At 40.8% G+C, this 26815-nt stretch overlaps 1 protein-coding gene across 7 annotated transcripts in view; it reads left to right on the top strand.

Annotated features, from left to right (window-relative positions):
- The window catches only part of SLC8A1 (solute carrier family 8 member A1), a 445025-nt gene that overhangs the window by 75400 nt on the left and 342810 nt on the right, over positions 1-26815 (top strand). For 5 of the 7 annotated variants that reach the window (XM_040224698.1, XM_040224694.1, XM_040224699.1 and 2 more), the window contains exon 2: positions 14772-16606. In XM_040224698.1, the coding sequence (XP_040080632.1) occupies positions 14808-16606 (1799 nt within the window). In that variant the 5' untranslated portion in view covers positions 14772-14807. The remainder of the gene's footprint in view (positions 1-14771; positions 16607-26815) is intronic. The other 2 variants (XM_040224697.1, XM_040224696.1) reach the window with 1 other exon arrangement.

The following is a 26815-nucleotide window of genomic DNA, read 5'->3' as shown; positions in this document are numbered from 1 at the left end:
AGAGAGAGAGAGAAATAAGCAAATGGAGGCCATATGAAATTAAATGAATTCATAGAATGAAATGGGATGTAGTTGGATCCAGATGTGTGACTCTGAAACTACTTCACTAAAGTTACATCTCTCTTTTTCTTTGATAATATGTTAGTAGAAGGCCCTAGACCTGTGCCTGTGTTTTCTGATCTCAGGAGTCCCTGGATGTCTAGCAGTGATTTCCTCAGTTGGAAAGAGAAGGATGACTTTGCTTCTAGATCAAAGATATTGATAAATGCAATGAAGGATGCTATGGCACTCAGACCAAAGTTCTCTGAGGTCAGCAGGCATATCTCAGTATCTGAGCATGCATGCTCAGTTACGTCTGACTCTTTGCAACCCACTATGGACTGTAACCCTCTAGGCTCCTCTGTGCGTGGGATTCTCCAGGCAAGAATCCAGGAGTGGGTTGCCATGTCGTCCTCCAGGGAACAGACATGTCATCTTAGTTTTAATGTTTGTTTGAATTCAACAAATGGCACATTTAACATTGTGCAAGGTCCTTAACTTCTCTGTGCCTCATTTTATTCATCTGGTGAAAGTGAAAGTGAAGTTGCTTAATCGTGTCCAACTATTTGCAATCCCATGGACTGTAGGCTCCTCTGTCCATGGGATTTTCCAGGCAAGAGTGCTGGCGTGGGTTACCATTTCCTTCTCCAGGGGTCTTCCTGACCCCAGGGATCTTCATCTGTTAAATGGGAGTAATAATAGTAGAGAGCCTTATGGGGTTTTTGTGAGGAATGATACATTCATACTTATAAAACATCTGGAACTGCGTATAGCACATGAGTGCTCAATGAGGATTGGTCCTTACTGCTTGAGGGATGACTGTGCCTACCTGTGTGCCTTTACGTGGACATTCTGATTGTGGAAGGTTGTCTTGGAGAGCCGGAAGATAAGGACACACACAATGGCTGCACCAAAGGTCACAGCACTGTTTTGTTTTGTTTTTTAATTTTATTTGTTTTAACTGGAGGCTGATTACAATATTGTGGTGGCTTTTGCCATACATCAACATGAATTAGCCATGGGTGTACATGTGTACCCCCATCCTGAACCCCCACAAACTGTTTTTTTGAAGGGCCACAGAGTAAATAGTTTTGGCTTTGTGGACCACAGGGCCTGTCAGAGCTACTCAACACTGCTGTAAAAACGTGACAGCAGGCATTGACAGTACTTAAATGCATGAACGTGCTGTGTTCCATAGAACAGTTTTTACTTACACTGAAATTCGAGCATTGTGTAATTTTCACATATGAAACAGTGCTTTTCAAAAATGTTTCAACCGTTTCAAAATATATTTTTAAAAATAGGCATTATCAAGACAGATGGTAGGCTAAATTTGACCTCTTGCCCATAGTTTCCTAACCCTCGAGACACAGATCTTAAGAGAAACACACCAGTCACCTTAGGGGCTGCAGGAATCCAAGCAATCGGGGTTGGTGTCACGGGAAGAGAGCTGGCCTAGAAACTCAGAGACCTTGTTTTAGAGCTTAGCTTTGTCACTTCTGAGATGCGTGGCTTTGGGGAAAAAGTCTTTTAAGTCCTCATAGCCTGAGTTTTCTTGCAGGGAAAAGGAAGGAAGGGGCAACATTAGAGGACTTTTAGGGGCCTTCCTAGTAATAAAAGTGGTTTTTGGAAGGGGAATTGGATATTCAGAATGGGTCATGGAGGACAGGTAGATAAAGCATGAGAAAGGAAAACAGGGTGTTAATTTGGGTAATTTTCAATTTGTAGCTCAGCTATCTACCAGGAACAGTAAATCTGGCAAGTTAGACACGTGATGTATAATGGATGATGACCTTGAATGCCAAAGTGAGGAATTAGGATATTGTAGATTTGGGCTACCAGCAAAATTCCTCGATTTTACAGATCAAGCTGAGAAAGGGAAAACGACTTGTCCAAGGCCACGTGACTGGTCAGTGAGAGCCAAGACCAGCACTCATTTCTTTTGGCCCCAAGACCAATGACCTTTCTGTCTAACAGTACTGCCCCCAGCGGTGTGGTAGAATGCAGTTAATTTCCACTGTGTGACTGTGACCTCAGAGGGGGAGATTCTCATATAAATTTCAGAAGCTGTTTTTAGCATTTTCTAAACATGATCTCATACCCCAGCGTATGTAAGAAGGTAGGTCTGTGAGTAATCCCATTACTGAGAAGGGTAATTACAGAAGTGTCAGCCTAAGGCCTTGCCCTCCAGCAACCTTTAGCCTGGCCTCTTGCTGAGTGTCTTTTAAAAAATTTTGGCTCAGATGTTATTTCATCAGCAAAGCATTCCCTAATATCCTAGCAGGTCAGGCCTTCCATTACTTACTCTCCTAGGACTGTGTTTTTCCTTTATAGAATTTATCAATTAATAAATGCTTCTTTCTGTAACAATTTAAATGTTTCTGTTTGTAACAGTTTAAATTAACATCTATCTTCTGTCTTCCTAGCTAGATAATAAATTCCGGGAGGAGAGAGATTCTCTGTTTAGTTCATGGTTCTAGCCCCAGATACTTTGCCAGACACATAATAGACAGTCAGTGTTTGTTGAATGAATGTTCTCTCATTAATCATTGATACTGGTGAAAATAATCCTTCCTTATGCAAAGACTTAATAGGCAGGAGTTACTATCTTCACTTGTTAATAAAATAGTTACATGAGTCTTTCCTTCTCCACTGAATTTTTTCTCTTTTTCAAAAGCTCCTGTCTAATCCTCAACATATCACAAAAAGACAATAATAGTCATGTCATAGTTACTAAAATTAAAACCATAAGTCAATATATAAACAGTTCTTCAAACACAGGTATATGGGATTGGTTTAAAACAGTGATACCCGTCCTTTTTGGCACCAGGGACTGATTATATGGAAGACAGTTTTTCCATGGACCAAGGTGGGGGGCAGAGGGGAATGGTTTTGAGATGAGTAAAGCACGTTGCATTTATTGTGCACTTTATTTCTATCAGCTCCATCTCTGATCATCAGGCATTAGATCACAGAGGTTGAAGACCCCTGGTTTAAAGGACATGTTCATTAGATGCCTTACTTAGTAAACTATGTTTCCTAAACTGTGCTCAGGGATTTGTATAAAAAGTTCATATGTTCCCTCCTGAAAAGCTACGTGATTTATTTCTCTAAATAAAACTTTGGTTAGTTCCTTTCTAAGCTGCTTCCATTTTTAAAAATGGATTGGTTATATATACACTCAGAGCTGTGCCACTGCGTCTATTGTCAGGAACTGTAGAAAACTGGAACATAGAACGTCGATGAAGAGTCACCATTGTGTGAGCGTCAGTCAACTTGAATTTTTAAAAAAGTGTTTGTTTATTTTTGGCTGTGCTGAGTCTTGGTTGCTTCAGGGGCTTTTATGTGGTTACGGGGAGCAGGGAACTACTCTACATGTGGCGCATGGGCTCATCGTTGCGGTAGCTTCGCTTGTTGCGGATCACGGGCTCCAGGGCACGTGGGCTCAGCAGCCGTGGCTCCCGGGCTCCAGAGCGCTTGTTTACTAGTTGCGGTGCAGTGGCTTCGTTGCACTGCGGCATGTGGGATCCTCCTGGCCTGGGGACTGAACCCGTGTCTCCGGCATTGGCAGGCAGATTCTTTACCACTGAACTACTGGGAAAGCCCCCAACCTGGGTTTTGAGAAAACTGTTTCTTTTTACTTCCTATTTCTGTTCTCCTCAAGGGCATCTCATTCTTTACAGGATTGTGCTTTGTGACTATGCAGGAAAATTTGAAAGACCTACAAACTTTCAGTTGATAAATTCCCATCTCCAAAAAACAATCTACTTGAAGATGAAGCTTAATGACTCAGGAGAAAAGCTGATGAAATTCACCAGCTTGCTCACATAACCAGCAATTTTTTTGTTAAAAAAGATTTTTTTTAAGGCGTTGTGCATGTTCCTATCACATGGCTTGAAACTAAATTCTGTATTAAACATCCCCAGTCCAAAGAGACAGACTACAAAGCCAGAAGAGTGACTTCAAAGATTTACTCTTGAGTTGAAGGGAACAGGGGAACATGGTGAGGCTCCATACAAGCCTCTCATTTAAAGAGCACAACTTTCCTCACCACCTAGGAGGTCTAGTTTGGGTTTTTTGTTTCTGCGTATACTTGACGTCTGTTCAGAGCTTGTGAATGGAACCTGATTGAAAGGTCTCTGAAGACTCCCAGAGAAGCAGAAGATATTAAGAAGAGGCGGAAAGAATACACAGAACTACTGTGCAAAAAAGATCTTCACGACCCAGATAATCACGATGGTGTGATCACTCACCTAGAGCCGGACATCCTGGAATGTGAAGTCTAGTGGGCCTTAGGAAGCATCATTATGAACAAAGCTAGTGAAGGTCATGGAATTCCAGTTGAGCTATTTCAAATCCTAAAAGATGATGCTGTGAAAGTGCTGCACTCAATATGCCAGCAAATTTGGAAAACTCAGCAGAGGCCACAGGACTGGAAAAGATAAGTTTTCATCCCAATCCCAAAGAAAGGCAATGCCAAAGAATGCTCAAACTACCACACAGTTGCACTCATCTCACACGCTAGTAAAGTAATGCTCAAAATTCTCCAAGCCAGGCTTCAACAGTACATGAACCATGAACTTCCAGATGTTCAAGCTGGTTTTAGAAACCAGAGGAACCAGAGATCAAATTGCCAACATCTGCTGGATCATCGAAAAAGCAAGAAAGTTCCAGAAAAACATCTACTTTTGCTTTATTGACTATGCCAAAGCTTTTGACTGTGTAGATCACAACCAACTGTGGAAGATTCTGAAAGAGATGGGAATACCAGACCACTGACCTGCCTCTTGAGAAATGTGTATGCAGGTCAGGAAGCAACAGTTAGAACTGGACATGGAACAACAGACTGGTTCCTTCCAAATAGGAAGAGGAGTATGTCAAGGCTGTATATTGTCACCATACTTATTTAACTTATGCAGAGTACATCATGAGAAATGCTGGGCTGGATGAAGCACAAGCTGGAGTTGAGATTGCTGGAAGAAATATTTGGCAGAAAGTGAAGAAGATCTAAAGAACCTCTTGATGAAAGTGAAGGAAGAGAGTGAAAAAGTTGGCTTAAAACTCAACATTCAGAAGACAAAGATCATGGCATCCGGTCCCATCACTTCATGGCAAATAGATGGAGAAACAGTGGCAGACTTTATTTTTTGGGCTCCAAAATCACTGTAGATGGTGCCTGAGCCATGAAATTAAAAGATGCTTGCTCCATGGAAGAAAAGTTATGCAACCTAGACAGCATATTAGAAAGCAGAGACATTACTTTGCCAACAAAGGTCCATCCAGTTAAGGCTATGGTTTTTCCAGTAGTCATGTATGGCTGTGAGAGTTGGACTATAAAGAAAGCTGAGCACTGATGAATTGATGCTTTTGAACTGTGGTGTTGGAGAAGACTCTTGAGAGTCCCTTGGAGTCCAAGGAGATCCAACAAGTCCATCCTAAAGGATATCAGTCTTGAACGTTCATTGGAAGGACTGATACTGAAGCTGAAACTCCAATCCTTTGGCCAACTGCTGCAAAGAACTGACTCATTTGAAAAGACCTTGATGCTGGGAAAGATTGAATGCAGGAGGAGAAGGGGACGACAGAGGATGAGATGGTTGGATGGCATCACTGACTCAATGGAGATGAGTTTGAGTAGACTCCGGGAGTTGGTGATGGACAGGGAGGACTGGCGTGCTGCTGTCCATAGGGTTGCAAAGAGTCGGACACGACTGAGCAACTGAACTGAACTGAAGACTTCCATGGATTTGCTCCTTTTCCCTGTGTCTATGTAGGTTCCTAGCTAATCTTAGCTTTTCTCTTTGAGGAAAGCAGAGCAAGCCCTTGCCAAAATTACGAAGTATGTATGTTACTCTTAGTGATTTAATCTCCTCTTTGGGGCCCCTTTTGATCTCCGATTAGGGTCCATTTTTCTCTGCCCTCTTCACTCTTCCCTCCCCTACACACTCACCATTTTTATTTTTTGGCCGTGCTACATAGCATGTGGGATCCTAGTTCCCCAACCAGGGATTGAACCTATGCCCCCTGCATTGGAAGCATGGAATCTTATCCACTGGACTGCCAGGGAAGTCCTGAGGGAAATCCTGGGACTTCAATATTTTAGTACTGTCTGGAGTCCCAGTTGGTGATGAGAGCCCATCTAATATACTATTTCACATCAGCATCATACTGATATTACAACAAACGTTATCTTCTAGTATGTAAGCACCACCTTCCATCAAGGACCTTGTTTATGTCTTTTTGCTCTCTAGTCTGTTTTTGCTAAACATGCTGATGTCCTTCAAGCTAGTTCTGCCTTCCTACCCAGTTCTGCCTTTTATGCATTTCTACCCGTCATGCCAGTGCCAAGACCATCTAAAATTCAAATTTGGGGCTTCCTCTTTAGAGCTATAGGGCTTTCCTCATGGCTAAGCATGTAAAGAATTTGCCTGTAATACAGGAGACCCGGGTTTAATCCCTGGGTCAGGAAGATTCTCTTGAGAAGGGAATGACTCCCCAGTATTCTTGCCTGGAGAATTCCATGGATAGAGGAGCCTGGTGGGCTACACTCTATAAGGTCACAAAGAGTTGAACGCGACTGAGCAATTAAGACTTACGTTGTTTTCTTTAGATCTACTGTATACCCATTGATAGGGCCCAGTTATCTTCACTTTAATGGATTTTCCAGATCCTTAGGTGAAGTGAAGTTGAAGAAGTATTGTTCTATGCCTTAAGTCACATCATTGCTTCCTTCTGAAATGCCCTTACTCTCTTTGGCTTCTGTTTTTTCCAGTCCCTTCCTTTATGGAATTTTCCATCTTCTTTCTCCTATTCATGGTCATTTGAGTAAATATCACTTGAAGACTGTACATTTTATCAGGAACAGGGACCGGGAATCAGTCCTCTTTGTAATCCGCACAGTGTTTGGTCCGGTGCTTCGCACTAGAAGCTGTTCAATAAATGCTTGAGAACAAATAAATGGTCTACTCTCTAGAACTAGGAATACCAGGAGGTTTATACTTCACTCAAATTTCTGAAGGCACAATGTCAACAAGCTAGTGTGGGAAATATTTTTAGGTAGGAGATCTTTTTTGGTGACCCAGAAATAACTGCACACATATGACCTCATTTTTCTTCAGTGTAAGGTCAAACATCAGGAAAGGTTGCTCTTTTCAGGGTGGATGGTGAATAAATCATTACCTGAAATAGTTGCTATTGTCCAACATGAGACACCTGAAAGTTTCATGGAAGAGATGATCTGAGGCCCCCCCCCTGGGAGTTCACTATATTTGAAATCTTTTGGTTGCAAGACCGTAGATGGAGCAGTTGGAGGTTTCTAGAAGCCCACTTGTATGACCCCAAGACCCCAGGTATGTTAACCTGGAAAAGAGGTGGTCCACTTTGAGGGCATCCAGGTGTGGTCATGGTCTTACTGTCTGAATGCCTGGAAAGTCTCTCCTCTTCCTGATTCCCTAGTCATGGAAGAGATCTGTCTTCTTGGTCATGGTCTTATTGTCTGAATGCCTGGAAAGTCTCTCCTCTTCCTGATTCCCTAGTCATGGGAGAGATCTGTCTTCTGGAAAGCAAGACTCCTTGTCTCTTGTAATGACTTACTAGAATCTGAGCATCTTTGGGGAATATCATCTTATATGTCAAAACACAGTATCTGGCACAAATGAGTGGCTAAGAAAAGCTTGGCAAACTTGTGAATGAATGTGTTGTTTTCTCATTTCTTTGGATTACTTATCAGTTAAAAAATTAAAAGATAAACATGTCTTGACCCCAAGACACTACATTGTGGGCTGTGTTGAGATTATTTTTAAAAAATTGATTTATTGTCATGAGAGCTAAGTATTAACTTACTTGTTGGGCTAAAATTTGGTATCATTCTCCACAGCTTTTCAGATTGCCTTCTTTTATTTTAGTTTTTGCTTGTTCACTGCTAGAATGTCATTCCCCATTTTCTTTTCTCCTGACTGAATGGAAAAACCTTGAGATTATTACATGCCTTTGGAGGGATTTCCGACCTCAGATTTTAGCTGATGATCCCCTAAATGGATCATCTTTCCTTGTCACGTGATGAATGGGCGTGCTTACAAAAGCCTTCCTTGGGGGTGGGGCGGCAGGAGATGGGCAAGGGAAAGGTGAAAATCTCTGGATGGGTTGATGTAAACTACACATGTTTATTCAGGTGGAAAGGAGGGGCAGTGTGAGAAGGTTATTTTGCATGAAATACCTCAGTAAGGAGCTCTTTGCTAGGAAAGAACAGTATTGTTAATCTCTGTAGTGAAAACAAGTCAACGAAAAGGTGTTGCCATTCTTCATTCTCCTCTACCGCATATTGATTGTGGCTTTTCAGTCTGATACTGGCCTCTGCTCACTTTAGGGGTATCCATCTTACCTAGGGAGCATTTCTAAATGCGTATGCCTAGGCCCAGCACCTGGATTCTGATTCCACATCAGAGATTTGATGAATCAGCACAAGGCCAACCGAGAGGTATTTTATTCATTTAATAAAAGCAGGTGCTGTGTATCTTCCATGTAGCAGGGTATGCTCGGGGGAACTGGGTGCACAAGAGACAGAAATCCCTACCCTTACAGAGTTGACATCTATGAGAGAGAGTAAGCAGAACTGGTAAATAAAGTCTGTAATGTATAAAAAGTAGGAAGTTCTAAGACTTACAGACGTAGAGAACAGACTTGTGGTTCCCAAGGCGGGAGGAATTAGGAGAGAGATTGACTGAAAATTTGAAATTAGGAGATACAAACTGTTACATATAGAATAGATAAACAGCAAGGTCCTACTGTATAGCATGGGGAACTACATTCAATATCCTGGGATAAACCATAATGGAAAAGAACATAAAAAAGAATGCATGTATGTGTATAACCAAATCACTTTGCTGTGCAGCAGAAATAAACACAGCATTGGAAATCAACTAGAATTCAATAAAAAGTAATAAGTTCTATATAGAAAAACAAAGTAAGGGAAAAAGGGTCTCCTGACTTTTCAGTAACATTTTCATTATCCTAAATCCTGAAGCCATCTTTCCTTTTTGGCCACGTTGCCTGACCATTACCCCAGCTGCTACCTTTGATGAATGAAGAGGGTGTTTTCTGACATGGGACAGGCCCTGTAGTCTTGTAAGTCTGGGCAGGGGGCTTGAGTCCCTTACGTGATGTCTAACTGCTTGTCTCCCAGAGGACCTGTCCTCATTTTTCAGGAAGAAAAGTAGAAACTCTCTCTTTGGGGAAAAAATAAAGTAATAGCAGAGAGTTGCTGTGGGCACTGAAGGAGCTCCGTGGTGAAGTGTGGCTGTGGCCTGAGGGCCTGAGGGTGGGGGCCAGAATGGTAATTGGCACCCTCTCCTTGGATGATCAGATAAAGAAGGCCATCCTCTGGCGTCATCTTAGCATTTGAAAGTGCTTGCATTTGTAGTGGATGAGAATTCGTGGTTGCTTTACCGTTGCCTTAGAAACAGATTCATTGCTTAGTTTTGAGGCTTTTAGTCAGCAAGAATTACAGAGGTGGGGATTCCAGGTCTTGATAGAGAGTCAAGGAGTTCCTTGGAAAAACCCCAGCTGCTGATCAGCAAAATGAGACTAGGCCACCTCAAGCACAGAACTGGTGAGAATGCCAGAGGTGCTTCCTCTCTGAGTTGGTTCCCCTTGTAGTCAGAAGCACTAAAACTCCCACTGCTGTGCTTCCTCACTACTCCTTGAACCTCTGCTCTGGCAGTTTGATGATCTGTCTGGCAAGGACATGCATCCATTTCTGTGACCGCTCCCTTTGCCGTAGAGGGGTGGGCTCACTCAGTTTGATACCTGTTCACCATCCTTTGTCAGTGACGTTCAGGTCTGTCATCTATGGGTGTTGGGGCTGTTTGGTTTGTTTTAAAATAAATAGTGAGCAGAAGATAATGTGAGTATTCTTGCTACTGTGTGCTGAAGGCTTGTTTGGATGATGTAATGAACATTCCTAAGTAAGAACTGTCCCTGGGTGTAAGGGCTTATCGGAAACCATTGTGCAGATCAGACTACCCCTTGTTCAGAGTTCAGTAGATCAGGGTGAAAGGTTAGAAGGTCAGGCAGCAGACTAATACATCAACAGCTACTATTTGCTGCTTAATTTTCATAGAAATAAATATTTGAGGAGACAGTGGCAAGAGTCAAATCTGTTTGCATCTGATGACTGAGGCATCAGAATTGAGACAAAACATGGAGGGAAAAAATGAAGAAGGACTCATTTTTTGATGACACCTAACCCACATCCTCAGGGTTTCACTGGTGGCTCAGTGGTAAAGAAACCCCATATCCTCACAAGCATTTGGATTTGGTGTTAATTTAATAAAGAAAGAAACTGAAGTCCAGAGAGTTCTTTTCAGTTGCTTCATGACCAATAAGCTATAGCAGTGTTTCTTGGTCCACTGACCTCACAAATTAGACTACTGTGAAACCATCTTTGAATATAATTGTGACATTTTTGAGTTAACCTCAGAAGTCCCCTTCCTTTTTGTGTAATAGTGATGATGGATTTTTTTTTTCTTTTTTTTACTGCTTTGTCCACCCTTAGACATTGATACCCTTTTGGCTGGGAGCATATTGGGAGATGTTGGTTGGGGCAGGGCTTATTCTTGACAGACTGAAGAGATTGCCCTGAGAGTATTTGCAGAAGAGGTTGCCAGGTAATTGCTAAAAGGCGGGAGAGTGGGAGCCAGTTGTCTCCGGGAACATTCCAGCCCACAGGTTACCTCCCAGCTACGGATATCTGTCCGTGTCAGTCTGCCATCCGTAAGATAAAACTAGGCTTGTTGGAAACCTTTCATGGGACTTTTGCTACCTATCCCCACATAGAAGCCAAGAGGTTTTCCATTGAGCTAGTCCAAGCCCAAATCCAATCGTTCTCAAAAGGTTACTATATACACTCTCAGGTGTGGTAGAATGGAGCAGGGGAATTCCATCAGTCTCAGAGACAGACCGGGCTTTGAATCTTAGTTACTGTCTGACTTTCAGCAAGTATGTAACCTGTCTGAACCTCAGTCTTCCCACCTACAAACAGGATTACAGTATATTGTTAGGGGTGCTATTCACACAGACTCTAATGGAAATGGCAATATTAGGAGTTGTATAACAGGGCAATGCTGGTTTCTGGAAGTATTAGATATAATAATTAGATATAGATAGATATAAAAAATTTAGCATGGTGTCTGGGACAGTGTTTAATGATGGAGCCTGGGATTACCATCTCAGGCAATCAACTGTGATTTGTGATTTGCTGTGGTGTCATTTTGAAATATGCTTCAAAGAAGGAAAATAGTTCAGGGCACAGAAAGCACAATATGCAAAGACCTGGAGGTAAGAAAGTGTTGTCCTGTTCAGGAATTGAGAGAATTCCCATAGTTTAGAACTCAAAGGCCAGATCCTGAAAGGTCTACATAGCCTATTGAGGGGGTTTGCAATTGTCTTCAGGGCAGTAGGCCATGAAGAGTTTTAAGGAGAGTGAGAGAGTGTGATGTGCATTTTGGTAGGTTTGTTTTGGCTGAGATGTGAGGAATGGAATGATGAGCCTTGGCAGCAATTTTAAGCGAGTGGTTCATTCTATCCACCCTGCAGACAGGTGCAACTTTGTGTCTGTTCGGGTAGGCTCTGTGTGTTCTGTACTATTCCCTCTGAGCACATTCTTAACCTTCCTGATCCTTACAGGTTACCAAAATGTTTTAAGTTGCAAATCTTCCAAAAGGATCACTGCAAATGTTTATTTTTCCTTTTTAAACTTTAAATCTTTACTATATCATTTTATATACCTGCAAGGCATTGGGATCATTGCCTTGATCAGACTTTTTTTTTTATAATAGGCAAATGCTGGCTTCCTTTTTTCTCTTCTTGTCTTTATAGTCTGTTCTTCAGTGAACCAGCAGAGAGATTATTTTAAAAAAGATAAATCAGCTCATATCACACTTCTGATTGGAATCTCCCTGTGATTCCTATCTCCTTCACCGTCAATGCCAATGTCTTACAGCGGCCTCAGTGCCCCTCATGATCTGTCCCTGCTGGGTTCCCGGCTCCTGAGCCCTGCTTCTGTCCACCACTGCTCTTTCACCACACAGGTTTCTTCCTGGTCCCTAGACTATGGAAAGTACAATTCTCATCAAGGTCTTTGTACCTAACTTGAAATTCTCTTCCTGCAAGTATCCACAAAGCTTGGGCCTCTTCTTCCTTCAGGACTTTGCTCAAACGGCACCTTATCAGCGAGGCCTTCTTTAAACTGTCCATTATAAAATCATGCCTTCCATGTGTGTGCACATACACACAAAACCTGGCACAGACACCATAACAGACAGACTTCCCATCCTATTGAAATTGCTCCCTACCCCCCACCATTACAGTGCTTTTTACCACCTGACATTTACATTTATTTGTTTGTTTCCTCCCCATTAGAATATAAGGTCTGCAAAGACAGACTTTAAAACAAATTCACTGATGAATTCTCAGGACCTAGAAGAGAGCCCATCATGTCCTAAAATTTGTCTGGGCAGCTCTCATAAATCTGTGGAATAAATTGCTGCAAGGGAGTTAGAACTAGATCTGCCATTGTTCTCACAGGGATGGTTCAGGGTTACCTTGTTTTAAGAAGAGATCCTACAAGCCACTCAAGCCGAGTCATGACTGAACAAGGAGATACGCTGAACATGAACTGCATATTTTTAAAATGTTTCTTCTATTTTTCCACCTTTTACTTAGAATGGGGTCCGACCACCACAGCCCTCTGCTGTGTCTTCTTTAGTGTGAGGAAAATGTCAAAGCTTATCTCCCTATAGCGATGAGCTTTAACAAAGAGGGGGAGGAGGGTGCTTTAGGTGATGCCAGAATGTGCTGGGCCAGGTAGGGGTTCTCCTGGGCCCTGGTGCAATTTTCAATATAAGCCATCAGCAGTAAGCCTAGGGCAGAGAGTGTAGGTAAATGTGGGGGTGACTTAGATAGCCTGAGGCCACAAAGGGGTCTAACCCAGCTCTACATTTAACTTTATGTCAGGTCACAGGACTAAGACCTGACTCAGGACCCTTCTTATCCCTATGTCATTGGATGTTATAACTGGCTTTCCAGACCAGAGTCACCCTGACTTGCAGAAGATCCTTCTTTGCCTCATTGTTCCATTCTCCATCACCAAAATCCTGGAATCAGAGGTGATACAAGGTCACTGAGAGGCACAAACCTTGGTTACCTGAGCAAAGTGGTAGGTGGAGCCACCATGAACCTGGCTGGATTCCCACCAGTGATGCTATAGCCATATCCCCAGTTGCCTAACAGCCCTTTAATCCCATAGGTACTTTTGGTCACTGTCATTTTGCCACATGATTTAATTTAGCTGGAATTATTGCCCCTTTATTTTTAAGTCACTTGCGTCCTCTATGGAACTGATGTGTATTTTAGAATGACCATGAAAAGTCTGACATTGACACAGAGAAGGAACATTTATGGCTGGTAGCACTGATTTCACAGCCTGTCAGGCAAGACCTGGGCAGGACACACGCCCAGACCTGGGCCTGCTTATCTCCCTTTCCTGCCATGGGCAGCCTGCAGATTCTAGCATGAGATCTGTACACAGATATGAAGAGCAGTGCTTGAAGAACCAGATGCCCAGCTGCTAATGCATCAGAAGACCTGGTGTTGCTGAAAATTAGGAGGAAATGTGCTGTCATCAAAACATGCTTTTAAAAACTATACTTATCATGTGGAAATATTGCCTTACAACAGATTTTTTTTTTTCCCCTCAAGTGCAAATACCATTGAGCTTTGATTGCAGGCAAGCTGGAAGATTTCTCTGTGGTTCTAAGATCCATAGATTTGTTGTTGTTCAGTTGCTAAGTCATGTCCGACTCTTTGCAACCCTATGGACTGCAGCATGCTAGGCTTCCCTGTCCTTCACTATTTCTCAGTGTTTGCTCAGATTCATGTCCATTGAGTTGATGATGCCCTCCAACCTTCTCATCCTCTGCTGCACTCTTCTCCTTTTGTCTTCAGTCTTTCCCAGCATCAGGGTCTTTGCCAATGAGTCAGCTCTTCACATCAGGTGACCAAAGAATTGGTGCTTCAGCATCAGTCCTTCCAGTGAATATTCAGGGTTGATTTCATTTAGAATCGACTGGTTTGATTTTGCAGTCCAAGTGACCCTCATGAGCCATAGGACACAATTGCATTAAATACAGTGTAAACTGTGCCCCAGAATTTAAGATCATTACCAGGTCCTACATTTGTAGGATTTTTAGAGTCTAAACTTCAGAGCATCACTCTTCAGATGATTTTGGCAATGAAACAGTTTTTGGAAGGTTGACTGTGTTAACCACAGTTTAAAAGAAAATCTGCTTTAGCAACAAGAAGAAAATTCTTTAATGCATCAAAACTTTGTGCTTTTTCTCATTGGCTGTCAGCATGCTTGCATGTGTGTTCAACAAGCCAGGGATATAATTGAACGTTTTCTTCCAGTAAGTCAGCTGTGTACATTGCTCATTGCTCAGTAAATGGGGCTACATGTAGAAAATCCACAAGTGGAGAGATTGGGCTGTAAACATTACCAAGGATTGCTTTATCACAGATGGATTCTTGGAGTCATGATTCACCGTAGATGTTGTGATAGTCAAATATAAACAAACCATTGGTAAATGTAATAAAAATAACTGGGTCACTTGAGTGCTTTGGGTCTGGATCTAATGATGTGATTTTTCCCCACCCTCCGCCTTTCTTGTTCTCCCCAGTAGGTTGGGACAGTTGGAACTCTGCCATCGTCCAGCATGCTGCAGCCCAGTCTGTCACCCACCTTGTCGATGGGATTTCATGTGTTAGCCGTGGTGGCTCTCTTGTTTTCCCACGTGGACCATATAAGTGCTGAGACAGAAATGGAAGGAGAAGGCAATGAGACTGGCGAGTGTACTGGCTCCTACTACTGTAAGAAGGGGGTGATTTTACCCATTTGGGAGCCCCAGGACCCTTCCTTTGGGGACAAAATTGCTAGAGCGACTGTGTATTTTGTGGCCATGGTCTACATGTTTCTTGGAGTCTCGATCATTGCTGACCGGTTCATGTCCTCTATAGAAGTCATCACGTCTCAAGAGAAAGAAATCACCATAAAGAAACCCAATGGAGAGACCACCAAGACAACTGTGAGGATCTGGAACGAGACAGTGTCCAACCTGACCTTGATGGCCCTGGGATCTTCAGCTCCAGAGATTCTCCTTTCAGTAATTGAGGTGTGTGGCCATAACTTCACTGCAGGAGACCTTGGTCCTAGCACCATTGTGGGGAGTGCCGCATTCAACATGTTCATCATCATTGCGCTTTGTGTTTACGTCGTCCCGGATGGGGAGACGAGGAAGATCAAGCATTTGCGTGTGTTCTTTGTGACAGCAGCATGGAGCATCTTTGCCTATACCTGGCTTTACATCATCTTGTCTGTCAGCTCCCCTGGGGTCGTGGAGGTCTGGGAAGGTTTGCTCACTTTCTTCTTCTTCCCCATCTGTGTTGTGTTTGCTTGGGTAGCAGACAGGAGGCTTCTGTTTTACAAGTATGTCTACAAGAGGTATCGGGCTGGCAAGCAGAGGGGAATGATTATTGAACACGAAGGAGACAGGCCATCTTCCAAGACAGAAATTGAAATGGATGGGAAAGTGGTCAATTCCCATGTTGACAGTTTCTTAGATGGAGCCCTGGTTCTGGAAGTTGATGAGAGGGACCAAGATGATGAAGAAGCCAGGCGAGAAATGGCTAGGATTCTGAAGGAACTCAAGCAGAAGCATCCAGAGAAGGAAATAGAGCAATTAATAGAATTAGCCAATTACCAAGTCTTAAGTCAGCAGCAAAAAAGCCGAGCATTTTACCGCATTCAAGCTACCCGCCTGATGACCGGAGCGGGCAACATTTTAAAGAGGCATGCAGCAGACCAAGCCAGGAAAGCCGTCAGCATGCATGAGGTCAACACGGAAGTGGCTGAAAATGACCCTGTCAGTAAGATCTTCTTTGAACAAGGGACATATCAGTGTCTGGAGAACTGTGGCACAGTAGCCCTGACCATTATCCGCAGAGGTGGTGATTTGACCAACACTGTGTTTGTTGACTTCAGAACAGAGGATGGTACAGCCAACGCTGGATCTGATTACGAATTTACCGAAGGAACTGTGGTCTTTAAGCCTGGTGAGACCCAGAAGGAAATCAGAGTTGGCATCATTGATGATGACATCTTTGAGGAGGATGAGAATTTCCTTGTGCATCTCAGCAACGTCAAAGTATCTTTGGAAGCCTCGGAAGATGGCATCCTGGAAGCCAGTCACGTCTCTACCCTTGCTTGCCTGGGATCTCCGTCCACTGCCACTGTGACTATTTTTGATGATGACCATGCTGGCATCTTTACCTTTGAGGAACCCGTGACTCATGTGAGTGAGAGCATTGGCATCATGGAGGTGAAAGTCCTGAGAACATCTGGAGCACGTGGAAATGTTATCGTTCCCTATAAGACCATCGAGGGGACCGCCAGAGGTGGAGGAGAGGACTTCGAGGACACATGCGGAGAGCTCGAGTTCCAGAATGACGAAATTGTGTAAGCTCTTTTTTTTTTAATACCTACGTGTGTGGTTGAGTGCGTTTGTGGTTGTGTGAACATGTGTGTGTGTTTTAAAAACTAAATGGTGAAGAAAGAATGGATTGGTTACTATACAGAACCACTTTCAAAATATCAAAATATCCCAGCTTCTAGCTTATGTGCCACTGATCAATATACTATATATGTCAAGATCCTAATGTGCTTTCATTTTTACTTTTATGCATTTACAGTTTTTAAGTACATTTATAGATCATGGCGAAATGAGTCTTCTGACAATTTATGCACTTAATGATCGGTTAAGAAACTTGTATTCTATCTTGATCATGTAACAGACACACAGAAAGGGAATATCGCAAAAGTCACGTTATGTCCTAACTTCATTACTGAGTACAAATTGGGAAAGCCCCCAAATAATTTCCTGGCTACCAGGGTTGGCTGAAATGATTTTTGCTGCTTTTCTCTGACACTGTTTTTGTGATAGTATAATATTTCTGCTGAAATGCTAATGCTTAATTATAACTTAATGACCAATGCTGCCTTTTCAGTTTGATGCCAATGGGGAAAAGTCATAAAGTTCTTTTTTAGTTCTAGTCTGATTTTACTTTACGTGGTTAAACAAACCCTTTTACCCTGCTGGCACAGGTATGGTGAGAGAAATAAAATTCTAAGTGTCTGAAATGACAAGGAGCAGGTCAGAGAAAAGAAGTGGGAAACAATTAAGTTTTCCTATTGACACTTTACAGTGATATTTGCCAACACTGTAACACAGAATATCTGATTGTGTGATGATTCCTCCATTGGGAGAGGATGTTTAGAGAGCTTTTCCTCCTTCCTTGCCTAAGGCCAGGGGCATTGCACTCACCAAAAGCAAACCAGAAAATATGACTCAGTCAGTAATATCCAAACTGCAAGGATGGAAGAAAAGGAACTGTTTATAATACCTGCAGTGAAACATTCATTTTAAATCATTTATTTGAAAATATTCAAATGAATGATTATGTTGATGGGATCATTGACAACTTAGGAATTTCAGGATAAACAATATAAAATATAGTTTGTTATCAAAATGGTTAATTCTTGTTAATGGCATGTGACATCACAGGTGCATTCTCTTCAAGATGAAATTTCTTCTTCTGTAAGTGTAGAGAAAATAAATACAAGGATTTGGGGGTGGTGCAGAGGAAACAGATTTTTCTAAAAGAGCTTTCCAATGTCTTTCACCTCTTTGACATTGTATTTATAGAGATGGGCAATCAGTGTGCTGTCACAGTGAAATCTAAGATAGATTTTAATAGCCTTCCTTGGATGTGTGTGGGGGGAGTACTTTTACTCAGTATCTATTTTACATTGGTTCTTATGCTGTTAACATTCCACTTAGTGAGACATGTTTTGCTGGGACAGATACTTTACTGAAAGATGGTAATAGGAAATGAATATCTTGCACACCCAAGGATGGATTTTCCCAAAGGCCTGTGTCGATTATGGTCCTGCCCACATTAGTACCTAAATTTTATTTCTTTGCTGGGAATTCTTGCTCATTACATTTCATAATCATTTCAATTATTGAACCCTCTTGTATTAGATATACTTTTACATGGATTACAAGTGCTATTGCATATTATTAAAGGAATACTGCATGTTATTAAATGAATTCACAAGGGTAGCTCTTAAATATGACCAAATTGGTATTTTGTTTTGTTTACTCATTTTACCTAAGATGTTCTCTCAAAAAATGCAATATTGCTTTCTCTTGAGAATAATGGCTCTGTACTTGTTTGGGAGGCAGCTTTCCCTGTCTAGTCTGGTGTCCAGGACTTCTACCAAAGCATAAATAAATTTCTTTTGGGCAGAGTGTAGTAGAAGAAAAAAAAAAAAAGAGAGAGAGACAGTGGTTCGATGGTAAAATTTAGACTGTCAAGCCCTATTTCAAACATTCACCCTATGCCATTACATGGATTTAATTTTTGCTATGGAAGAAATGTTGCCAAATTTCAGCTTTAGAAATTTAGATATCTTGTGAAAACTGGTAAGAATCTGTGGAATTATCAGCATCTCTGTGTATGTGTTCTTAGGAGTATTCTAGATGAGTAGGCATTCCTAGCTCTATAAAATTCTTCCTATCTTTTATGTGGTAAGTTGAAACATGAACTTTTAGTAATGACAAAACATGTTATTTATAAGTGTAATGAAAGTACATCCCTGCATTTTTTCTTCTTTCTAAAATTTTAAGGAATTTTCATCTTAGTGTTATAGAGTTTTACTACCAATAAGGTTTGACGATAATTAATAGGTCTATTACTTGAATAAATTTGTTGCTTTGACTGGTACTTAACCTTAATCTAGGCACCAAAGATTCAAACAAAATGCATCTGGGAAAACATGATATTATCAAATATCCCTTATTCTATTTTTTTTTTTAATGGGTTGTTTCTCCTCTGGTCGTTGTTTCCAGTGTCAGGCCCATACAGTCAGATCCAAGTTAAAAAGAGTTTGTCTTCATGTAGTCTAGGTGAAGTATGTAGACACAACTCAGTTTTTATATTTTACAATGAATTTATATTTCATCCAATTACAAAGGTAATCTTGAGAGATGACGTTCTCAAACACCTAAAATACATGGATGGGACTATGGATACCCCTCAGCTTTAAAATTACTGCAGATGGTGACTGCAGCCATGAAATTAAAAGTTACTTGCTTCTTGAAAGAAAAGTTATGACCAACCTAGTGAAGTCACTCAGTCGTGTTCAACTCTTTGAGACCCCATGGACTGTAGCCTATCAGGCTCCTCCATCCATGGGTTTTTCCAGGCAAGAATACTGGAGTGGGTTGCCACAACTTAAACAGCATATTAAAAAGCAAAGACCTTACTTTGTCAACAAATGTCTGTCCAGTGATGGAATTCCAGTTGAGCTATTTCAAATCCTAAAAGATGATGCTGTGAAAGTGCTGCACTCAATATGCCAGCAAATTTGGAAAACTCAGCAGTGGCCACAGAACTGGAAAAGGTCAGTTTTCATTCCAGTCCCAAAGAAAGGCAGTGACAAAGAATGCTCAAACCACCACACAATTGTACTCATCTCACAAGCTAGCAAACTAATGTTCAAAATTCTCCAAGCCAATCTTCAACAGCGTGTGAACCGTGAACTTCCAGATGTTCAAGCTGGATTTAGAAAAGCCAGAGGAACCAGAGATCAAATTGCCATCATCCGTTGGATCATGAAAAAAGCAAGAGAGTTCCAGAAAAACATATACTTCTGCTTTATTGACTATGCCAAAGCCTTTGACTGTGTGGATCACAACCAACTGTGGGAAATTCTTAAAGAGAAGGGAATACCAGACCACTTGACCTGCCTCCTGAGAAATCTGTATGCAGGTCAAGAAGCAACAGTTAGAACTGAACATGGAACAACAGACTGGTTCTAAATCAGGAAAAGAGTACGTCAAGGCTGTTTATTGTCACCCTGCTTATTTAATTCATATGCAGATTACATCATGAGAAATACTGAGCTGGATGAAGCACAAGCTGGAATCAAGATTGCCAAGAATATCAATAACCTCAGATATGCAGATGATACCACCCTTATGGCAGAAAGTGAAGAACTAAAGAGCCTCTTGATGAAAGTGAAAGAAGAGAGTGAAAAAGTTGGCTTCAAGCTCAACATTCAGAAAACTAAGATCATGGCATCAAGCTCAACATTCAGAAAACTAAGATCATGGCATCTGGTCCCATCATTTCATGGCAAATAGATGGGGAAACAGTGGAAACACTGGCAGACTTTATTTTGGGGGGCTCCAAAATCACTGTAGATGGTGACTGCAGCCATGAAATTCAAAGATGCTTGTTTCTTGGAAGAAAAATTATGAATGACCTAGACAGCATATTAAAAAGCAGAGACATTACTTTGCCAACAAAGTCCTGTCTAGTCAAAGCTATGGTTTTTCCAGTAGTCATGTATGGATGTGAGAGTTGGACTATAAAGAAAGCTGAGTGCCAAAGAATTGATACTTTTGAACTATGGTGTTGCAGAAGACTCTTGAGAGTCCCTTGGACTGCAAGGAGATCCAACCAGTCCATCCGAAAGGAGACCAGTCCTGCATATTCATTGGAAGGACTGATGCTACAGCTGACACTCCAGTACTTTGACCACCTGATGTGAAGAACTGACTCACTGGAAAAGACCCTGATTCTGGGAAGGAGTGAAGATGGGAGGAAAAGGGGAGGCAGAGGATGAGATGGTTGGATGGCATCACTGACTCAATCAATGGACACGAGTTTGAGTGGACTCAGTAGTGGTGATGGACAGGGAAGCCTGACATGCTGCAGTCCATGGGGTCAGACACCTCTGAACAACTGAACTGAACAGCTTTATTAGATAGTTTTTTAAATCTTTTTTTTTTCTTTTGGTTTGTTTAATTATATGCATGAAGCCAGAATTTATGATGCTTTCCACAGCATCTTAAAGCAATTCCTGGAAAAGCCTGGATTTAAAATATATCTAATTAAGAAGTCATTAACCAAGGTAGAAATAGAGTTCAATCTGATCAGGGAGGGAGATTAAAATGCAGTCAGATTTATTGATTCATTGTTTTCAGGAATAAGATAGATGCCTAATCTTTGACCTCAGTTTTAGTGTAGAAAAAGTCATTTAAATTTATAAAATAAGCATGTCTGTCTTCATTCATATTTTTATATAAATGAGTTGAATTATTTCAACTTGACCCTTTTAAAAATCAAAATCCATATTTTAGGAAAATACCATTAAGTGGTAAGTGCTGCTTGTGGTCTCAAATAAAATTTATTCTCAGCAAAACATTTGAAAATTACAATGCAAACACTCATTAGACAGATATAATTAACAATTAGCACATGCTTTTGTATAAACACAATCAATGACAAATACTAAACCCATGCTAGCTAATCCTGACTTTCAACAGGGAATTCTGTCTAATGTTAACAGCTAATAAAAAATAAATGAAGAATATGCTAATTTGATTTGTGGTTAGGAAGGTGACATCCAAAAATTTGAAGTGCTACTAATGTTTGTTCTTTAATGATGCTAGTTTCTTGGTAATAATTATAGAAAACGTTGTTTGGTGTTTCAAGGTCTAACATTAGCTTGACTGTTATGGAAAATGTTAAGGTTAATTAACTAGTGTAGATACAAATCAAATTTAATTACTTAGTTATAGCTCAACAATAATATCATTTTTGGAAGATTACTCAAAACATCATGAGCATTTACTGCTATATATTTAAAATGCAAAGTTGGAAAATGAAGTATGTAGGTCGCTTAGCAAATTATTTTACTGGGAGTTTCTAGCCATAATTTGTTAAGCAATGGATCTGTCCAAAATTAATTTAGCTTTAGAGACTATTAATGTTTGCAAGTTTGATTGCAACTTCATTACTCTAGCAATACAATATTTATTGTATTGCTAATACAATAGCAATAGCTATTAGCAAATAGCAAATACAATATGTAAGACATCTCAACAAATATAGCTCTTGGATGCAAAATATTTACATCACTTTTTTTTGAAAAATATGTAGAAAAGAAATTCCATATAGGCTTTATGGAATCGTAATTATATTCCAGGGAAAATAAGTACTTTGTTTTTGCTATTTATATTACCAGTATTCTTTTCTTGCTCTATAGAATACCAAGGAATAAAGACTTAGCTATATGATAAAACAATTCAGAGAGTAGAACAAGAAGGCAGTCAATTATAAAAAATGAAAAAAATATTAAGAAAAATTTGAAATTATCAGAAAAAGAATAATAATTGTATTTTGGGGGAAATCAGAAATGGTGAACAATACTAGAGAAAATAGTGTTAGACAAAAAAGACTATTAGCTCATACTACCTTGAATCCAACATATTCTAGATTTACTTTGTGACAAAAGTATTTATCTGTGACATTTAGCCAATTAAAATGATGGAGGCATGACACCTTACATTGATAAAAAATTTTCCCAAGTAATATAAAAAATTTAGATGGAATAATTTTAGGGTTTTAATGGACTTCCACTTTGGATTATCTTTTCAGACTGGAATATTTATCTCTTTTAGAAGCAAACCACATGTAATATCATTTGAAAATCTAAATTGTAACTATAAGAAATATTTTTATAAATGCATATATCTTCATGAATGCATAAATACTATAAAAAATAAGACAGGGTAAGAGCCAAAAAAAAAAAAAATTATAAGTTCTAATTCACCACTGCTGGGAACCTAAATTGATTATGTGCAGAAGGGTTGTTTACCATGTCAACTAGATTTCTGCCTTTGCTACTGTAATCTAATTTTCCCACTGCAGATTAGAGTTTGGGGTTATAATAGAATTATGTAAAGAAATTTTATCTTAGCAAATGAGATGTCTTAGTTTAGACACACTGAAGTGTTTATAGGACTGCCTTCTGAGTCATCATTCAAGGCCATTACATAGGGGGCTGATTGATTTTCTGGTTCAGGGTTAGAGAATTTATTTATCAGTCAATATGTACATACTTACTAAGCTACTAATTTGCACTCAGCCCTGGACTAATTATTTTGAAGGAAACAGAAGAAGTATCTCCGAATACTCTAAAATGGGGGATAATGAGATAACATGTTTCAATCAGTATAAATATCATTCCAAAGATAAGCCATAAGTTGTAGGAGAAGCCTTAATTTGGGGTAAAATAGTTGCATTTGCAGAAGGCATAATTGGAGAGAAAAGTGATGTTCATTTTAGGATGGAATCATAACTTGGTAAACCTGAGTATGGACATTTTCAATATATTGGACAGTTCTCAATGCAAGACTCAGTGAACATTAATTTTCTTTCATGAAATTTTATTTTTTTAAATTATGGTTGATTTACAGTGTTGTTAATTTCAGGTGGGTAGCAAAGCGAGTGTGTGTGTGTGTGTGTGTATTTTTGTTTACATTAGTTTCCATTATTGTTTATCATAGGATGTTGAATATAGCTCCCTATCCTATAGAGCAGGGCCTACCCATTCTGGATATTACCATTTTGCATCCGCTAACCCCAAGCTCCCCCTCCATCTCTCTCCCTGCCCCACTTTGGCAACCACGGGTCTGTTCTCTGTGTCTATGAGTCTGTTTCTGTTCTGTAGATAAGTTCATTTGTGTCATATTTTATATTCCACATATAAGTGATATCATTTGGTATTTGTCTTTCTCTGTGGGCCTTCTCTTAAGTCCATCCATGCTAAATAATGACATTAGCTCATTTAAGGGGATTTTAAATCATTATGAAGGCATTTAAATTAATCTGAGTATATATCCCTTTAAGCCAGTCACAAACTGACCAGTGTTGCATTAGTCTACTTATATGAGATATCTAAAATAGTATATATCACTCATAGAAGCAAGAGCAGGATGGTGGTTGTCGGGGGAAATGGAAGGGAAAATGGACAGTTGTTAATCAACATGTATAAAGTTTCAGTTAATGCAAAATGAATACGTTCTAGAAGTCTGCCATACAACATTATACCAGTAGTTAATAAAATTGTGCCATGTACTTAAAAATCTTTAGAGAGTTGGATCTTATCAAGTGCTTTTTATACAATAGCATAAAATTTTTTTTAAATTTTATTTTTACATTATTTTACTTTACAATACTGTATTGGTTTTGCCATACATTGACATGAATCCACCACGGGTGTATACGAGCTCCCAATCCTGAATCCCCCTCCCACCTCCCACCCCATATCATCCCTCTGGATCATCCCCGTGCACCAGCCCCAAGCATCCTGCATCCTGCATCGAACATAGACTGGCACTTCGTTTCCTACATGATAGTATACATGTTTCAATGCCACTCCCCCAAATCATCCCACCCTCTCCCTCTCCCTCAGAGTCCAAAAGTCCGTTCTATACATCTGTGTCTCTTTTGCTGTCTCGCATACAGGGTCATCATTACCATCTTTCTAAATTCCATATATATGTGTCAGTATACTGTATTGGTGTTTTTCTTTCTGGCTATTTCACTCTGTATAATCGGCTCGAGTTTCATCCATCTCATTAGAACTGACTCAAATGTATTCTTTTTAATGGCTGAGTAATACTCCATTGTGTATATGTACCACAGCTTTCTTATCCATTCATCTGCTGATGGACATCAAAAAGAGAAGTGTGATCTACTTAAAAATCAGCTTATGTGCTTGCCCCTCTGTATCTCAATGCCTCTTATTGTTTATAAGCAAACTTTACAAGATTTCTAAAAAAAATATTGCCAGTATTTTCTTTTGCACTTAGTGGGGTTCGTCCTTGGTCTCTAGAAGCAGCTTTGATTTCCTTTAGTGCTGTAGCCAGTGGACTAGTCCTTAGCCCATTTTGCCTCCCCTCTGGCTCCATTTTCTCAGAGTTAACCAGTGTGTAACTGTCATCTCAGTAGACCCCAAGTAGATTTCACATCATATTGTGAAGTAGGGAGAGATTTTCTTTGGTTTTCTTTCCTGAGGACCCTGGTAACCCATGAAAAGAGATTTAAGCATGCTGAATTCTTTAGAATGGAGCCACCTTGAGGGTATAACACCTATGATAGGATTTTATTTGTTGTTTCGCTGCTCTTTGTTAGCCAAGGTGTAGAAAATTGCCTGTGGATTACAGTATCTTAAGAACCATAGAGGTTTTCCTGTAAAGTATCTCCACCATGTTTTGTCATGGTTACTGAAATCCACTCACTGGAGATTCATTCTTTGGGATGGGAAAGCTGTTAGGTCCCTGTGTGTGTGTGTGCCAAGCCGCTTCAGTCATGCCCAACTTTCTGCGACCATATGGACTGTAGCCCACCAGGCTCCTCTCTACATGGAATTCTCTAGGCAAGAATACTGGAGTGGGTTGCCATGCCCTCCTCCAGGATGTCTTCCCAACCCAGGGATTGAACCCAAGTCTTATGTCTCCTGCATTGGCAGGTGGGTTCTTCACCACTAGTAGTACCTGTTAGGCTGCTATCATGTTCTAAATGCCATGCAACTCTTAAGGGTTATCCTTACAACAGCAGATGTGGCTCTGTGCCCAGCGGTGGGAAAGGAAGAAAGGACATCCAAATGTCAAGTGGGTCTGTGGCACTAGAGATGATTTTCATAATCGCCTTGGGTGAGCCAGCTGAGGGGAGCCTTGTGGAAGGTGTTGATGGAGCAGACCAGCAGCAAGTGGGGTTCTGCTGTGGCTATCCACACTGCCTTGCAGCTTCTCTCCTGGGAGTGGGGAAGTCCAGAAGGTCCTGGAGGGGAAAACAAGCGGTCAACAATATGGCCAGAATTAAAGGAAATCTCCTCCTTTGCTTCCTCTCCTGGCTCAACAGACTGCCTACGTAATACCAGATCTGCTTGCCAAAGGTTGAGCCAGCCAGAGCTCTTTCTTTTCGCAGGCCTATACAGCTGTCTCTCTATAGAGCCAGGCAAAATAAACAATGCCTTTTATTTCCTGCCTTTCTCCCCAGGACTTGTGTTCTCCATGACATTTTCTCTCCCTCTTACAATGTCTCCACAGGGTTACATAGGGGAATAGTCATTGTGTGCTTTGTGATCATTGAAGACACAGAAGGAAGGGGCAAGAACAGCCAAAGGAGAAATCAGGGAGATTTCATTATGCCCAGGAATACAGATATTAATGACACAACCTGGAATATTTTATTTCTAGATACAATTTTTAAAGCTTAGGTATGAGAGATCCTGAGTACTGGGTATCCTTGAAGCCCTGTGGTGACCCTTGAAACCAAGCCCACTGTACTTTTCCATGTTAGACTTTCTGAGATAAAAGATGGACGTAGGAGGAGCTCTCGACTTGGGTTCTGTGCCCAGGTTGGAGCTCTCCTTTTGTCCCCTACTGGCTTTGTACCTTTCAGCAAAGGTACTTAAGCTCTGAGTCAGTTTCTTTACCTGTGAAATGAAGACGACAGTAGTAAGTGTTTTGATGGTGTCGGTAATTGTGATGGTGGTCATGCCAGTGATGCCGAGGTGATAGGGATGGTGTTGGAGGTGGTGGCTCTGGGCAGGGTGGTGGTGATGCTGATGGTGGTGGTGGTGGTGATGCTGATGGTGGTGGTGATGATGCTGATGGTGGTGGTGGTGATGCTGATGGTGGTGATGCTGCTGATGGTGGTGGTGATGCTGCTGATGGTGGTGGTGGTGATGCTGATGGTGGTGGTGATGCTGATGGTGGTGGTGGTGATGCTGATGGTGGTGGTG

The sequence above is a fragment of the Oryx dammah genome, unplaced genomic scaffold (genome assembly GCF_014754425.2).
Source record: "Oryx dammah isolate SB20612 unplaced genomic scaffold, SCBI_Odam_1.1 HiC_scaffold_25, whole genome shotgun sequence".
In the NCBI taxonomy this organism is placed as follows: Eukaryota; Metazoa; Chordata; class Mammalia; order Artiodactyla; family Bovidae; genus Oryx; species Oryx dammah.
This window is presented reverse-complemented; position numbering and strand designations above follow the sequence as displayed.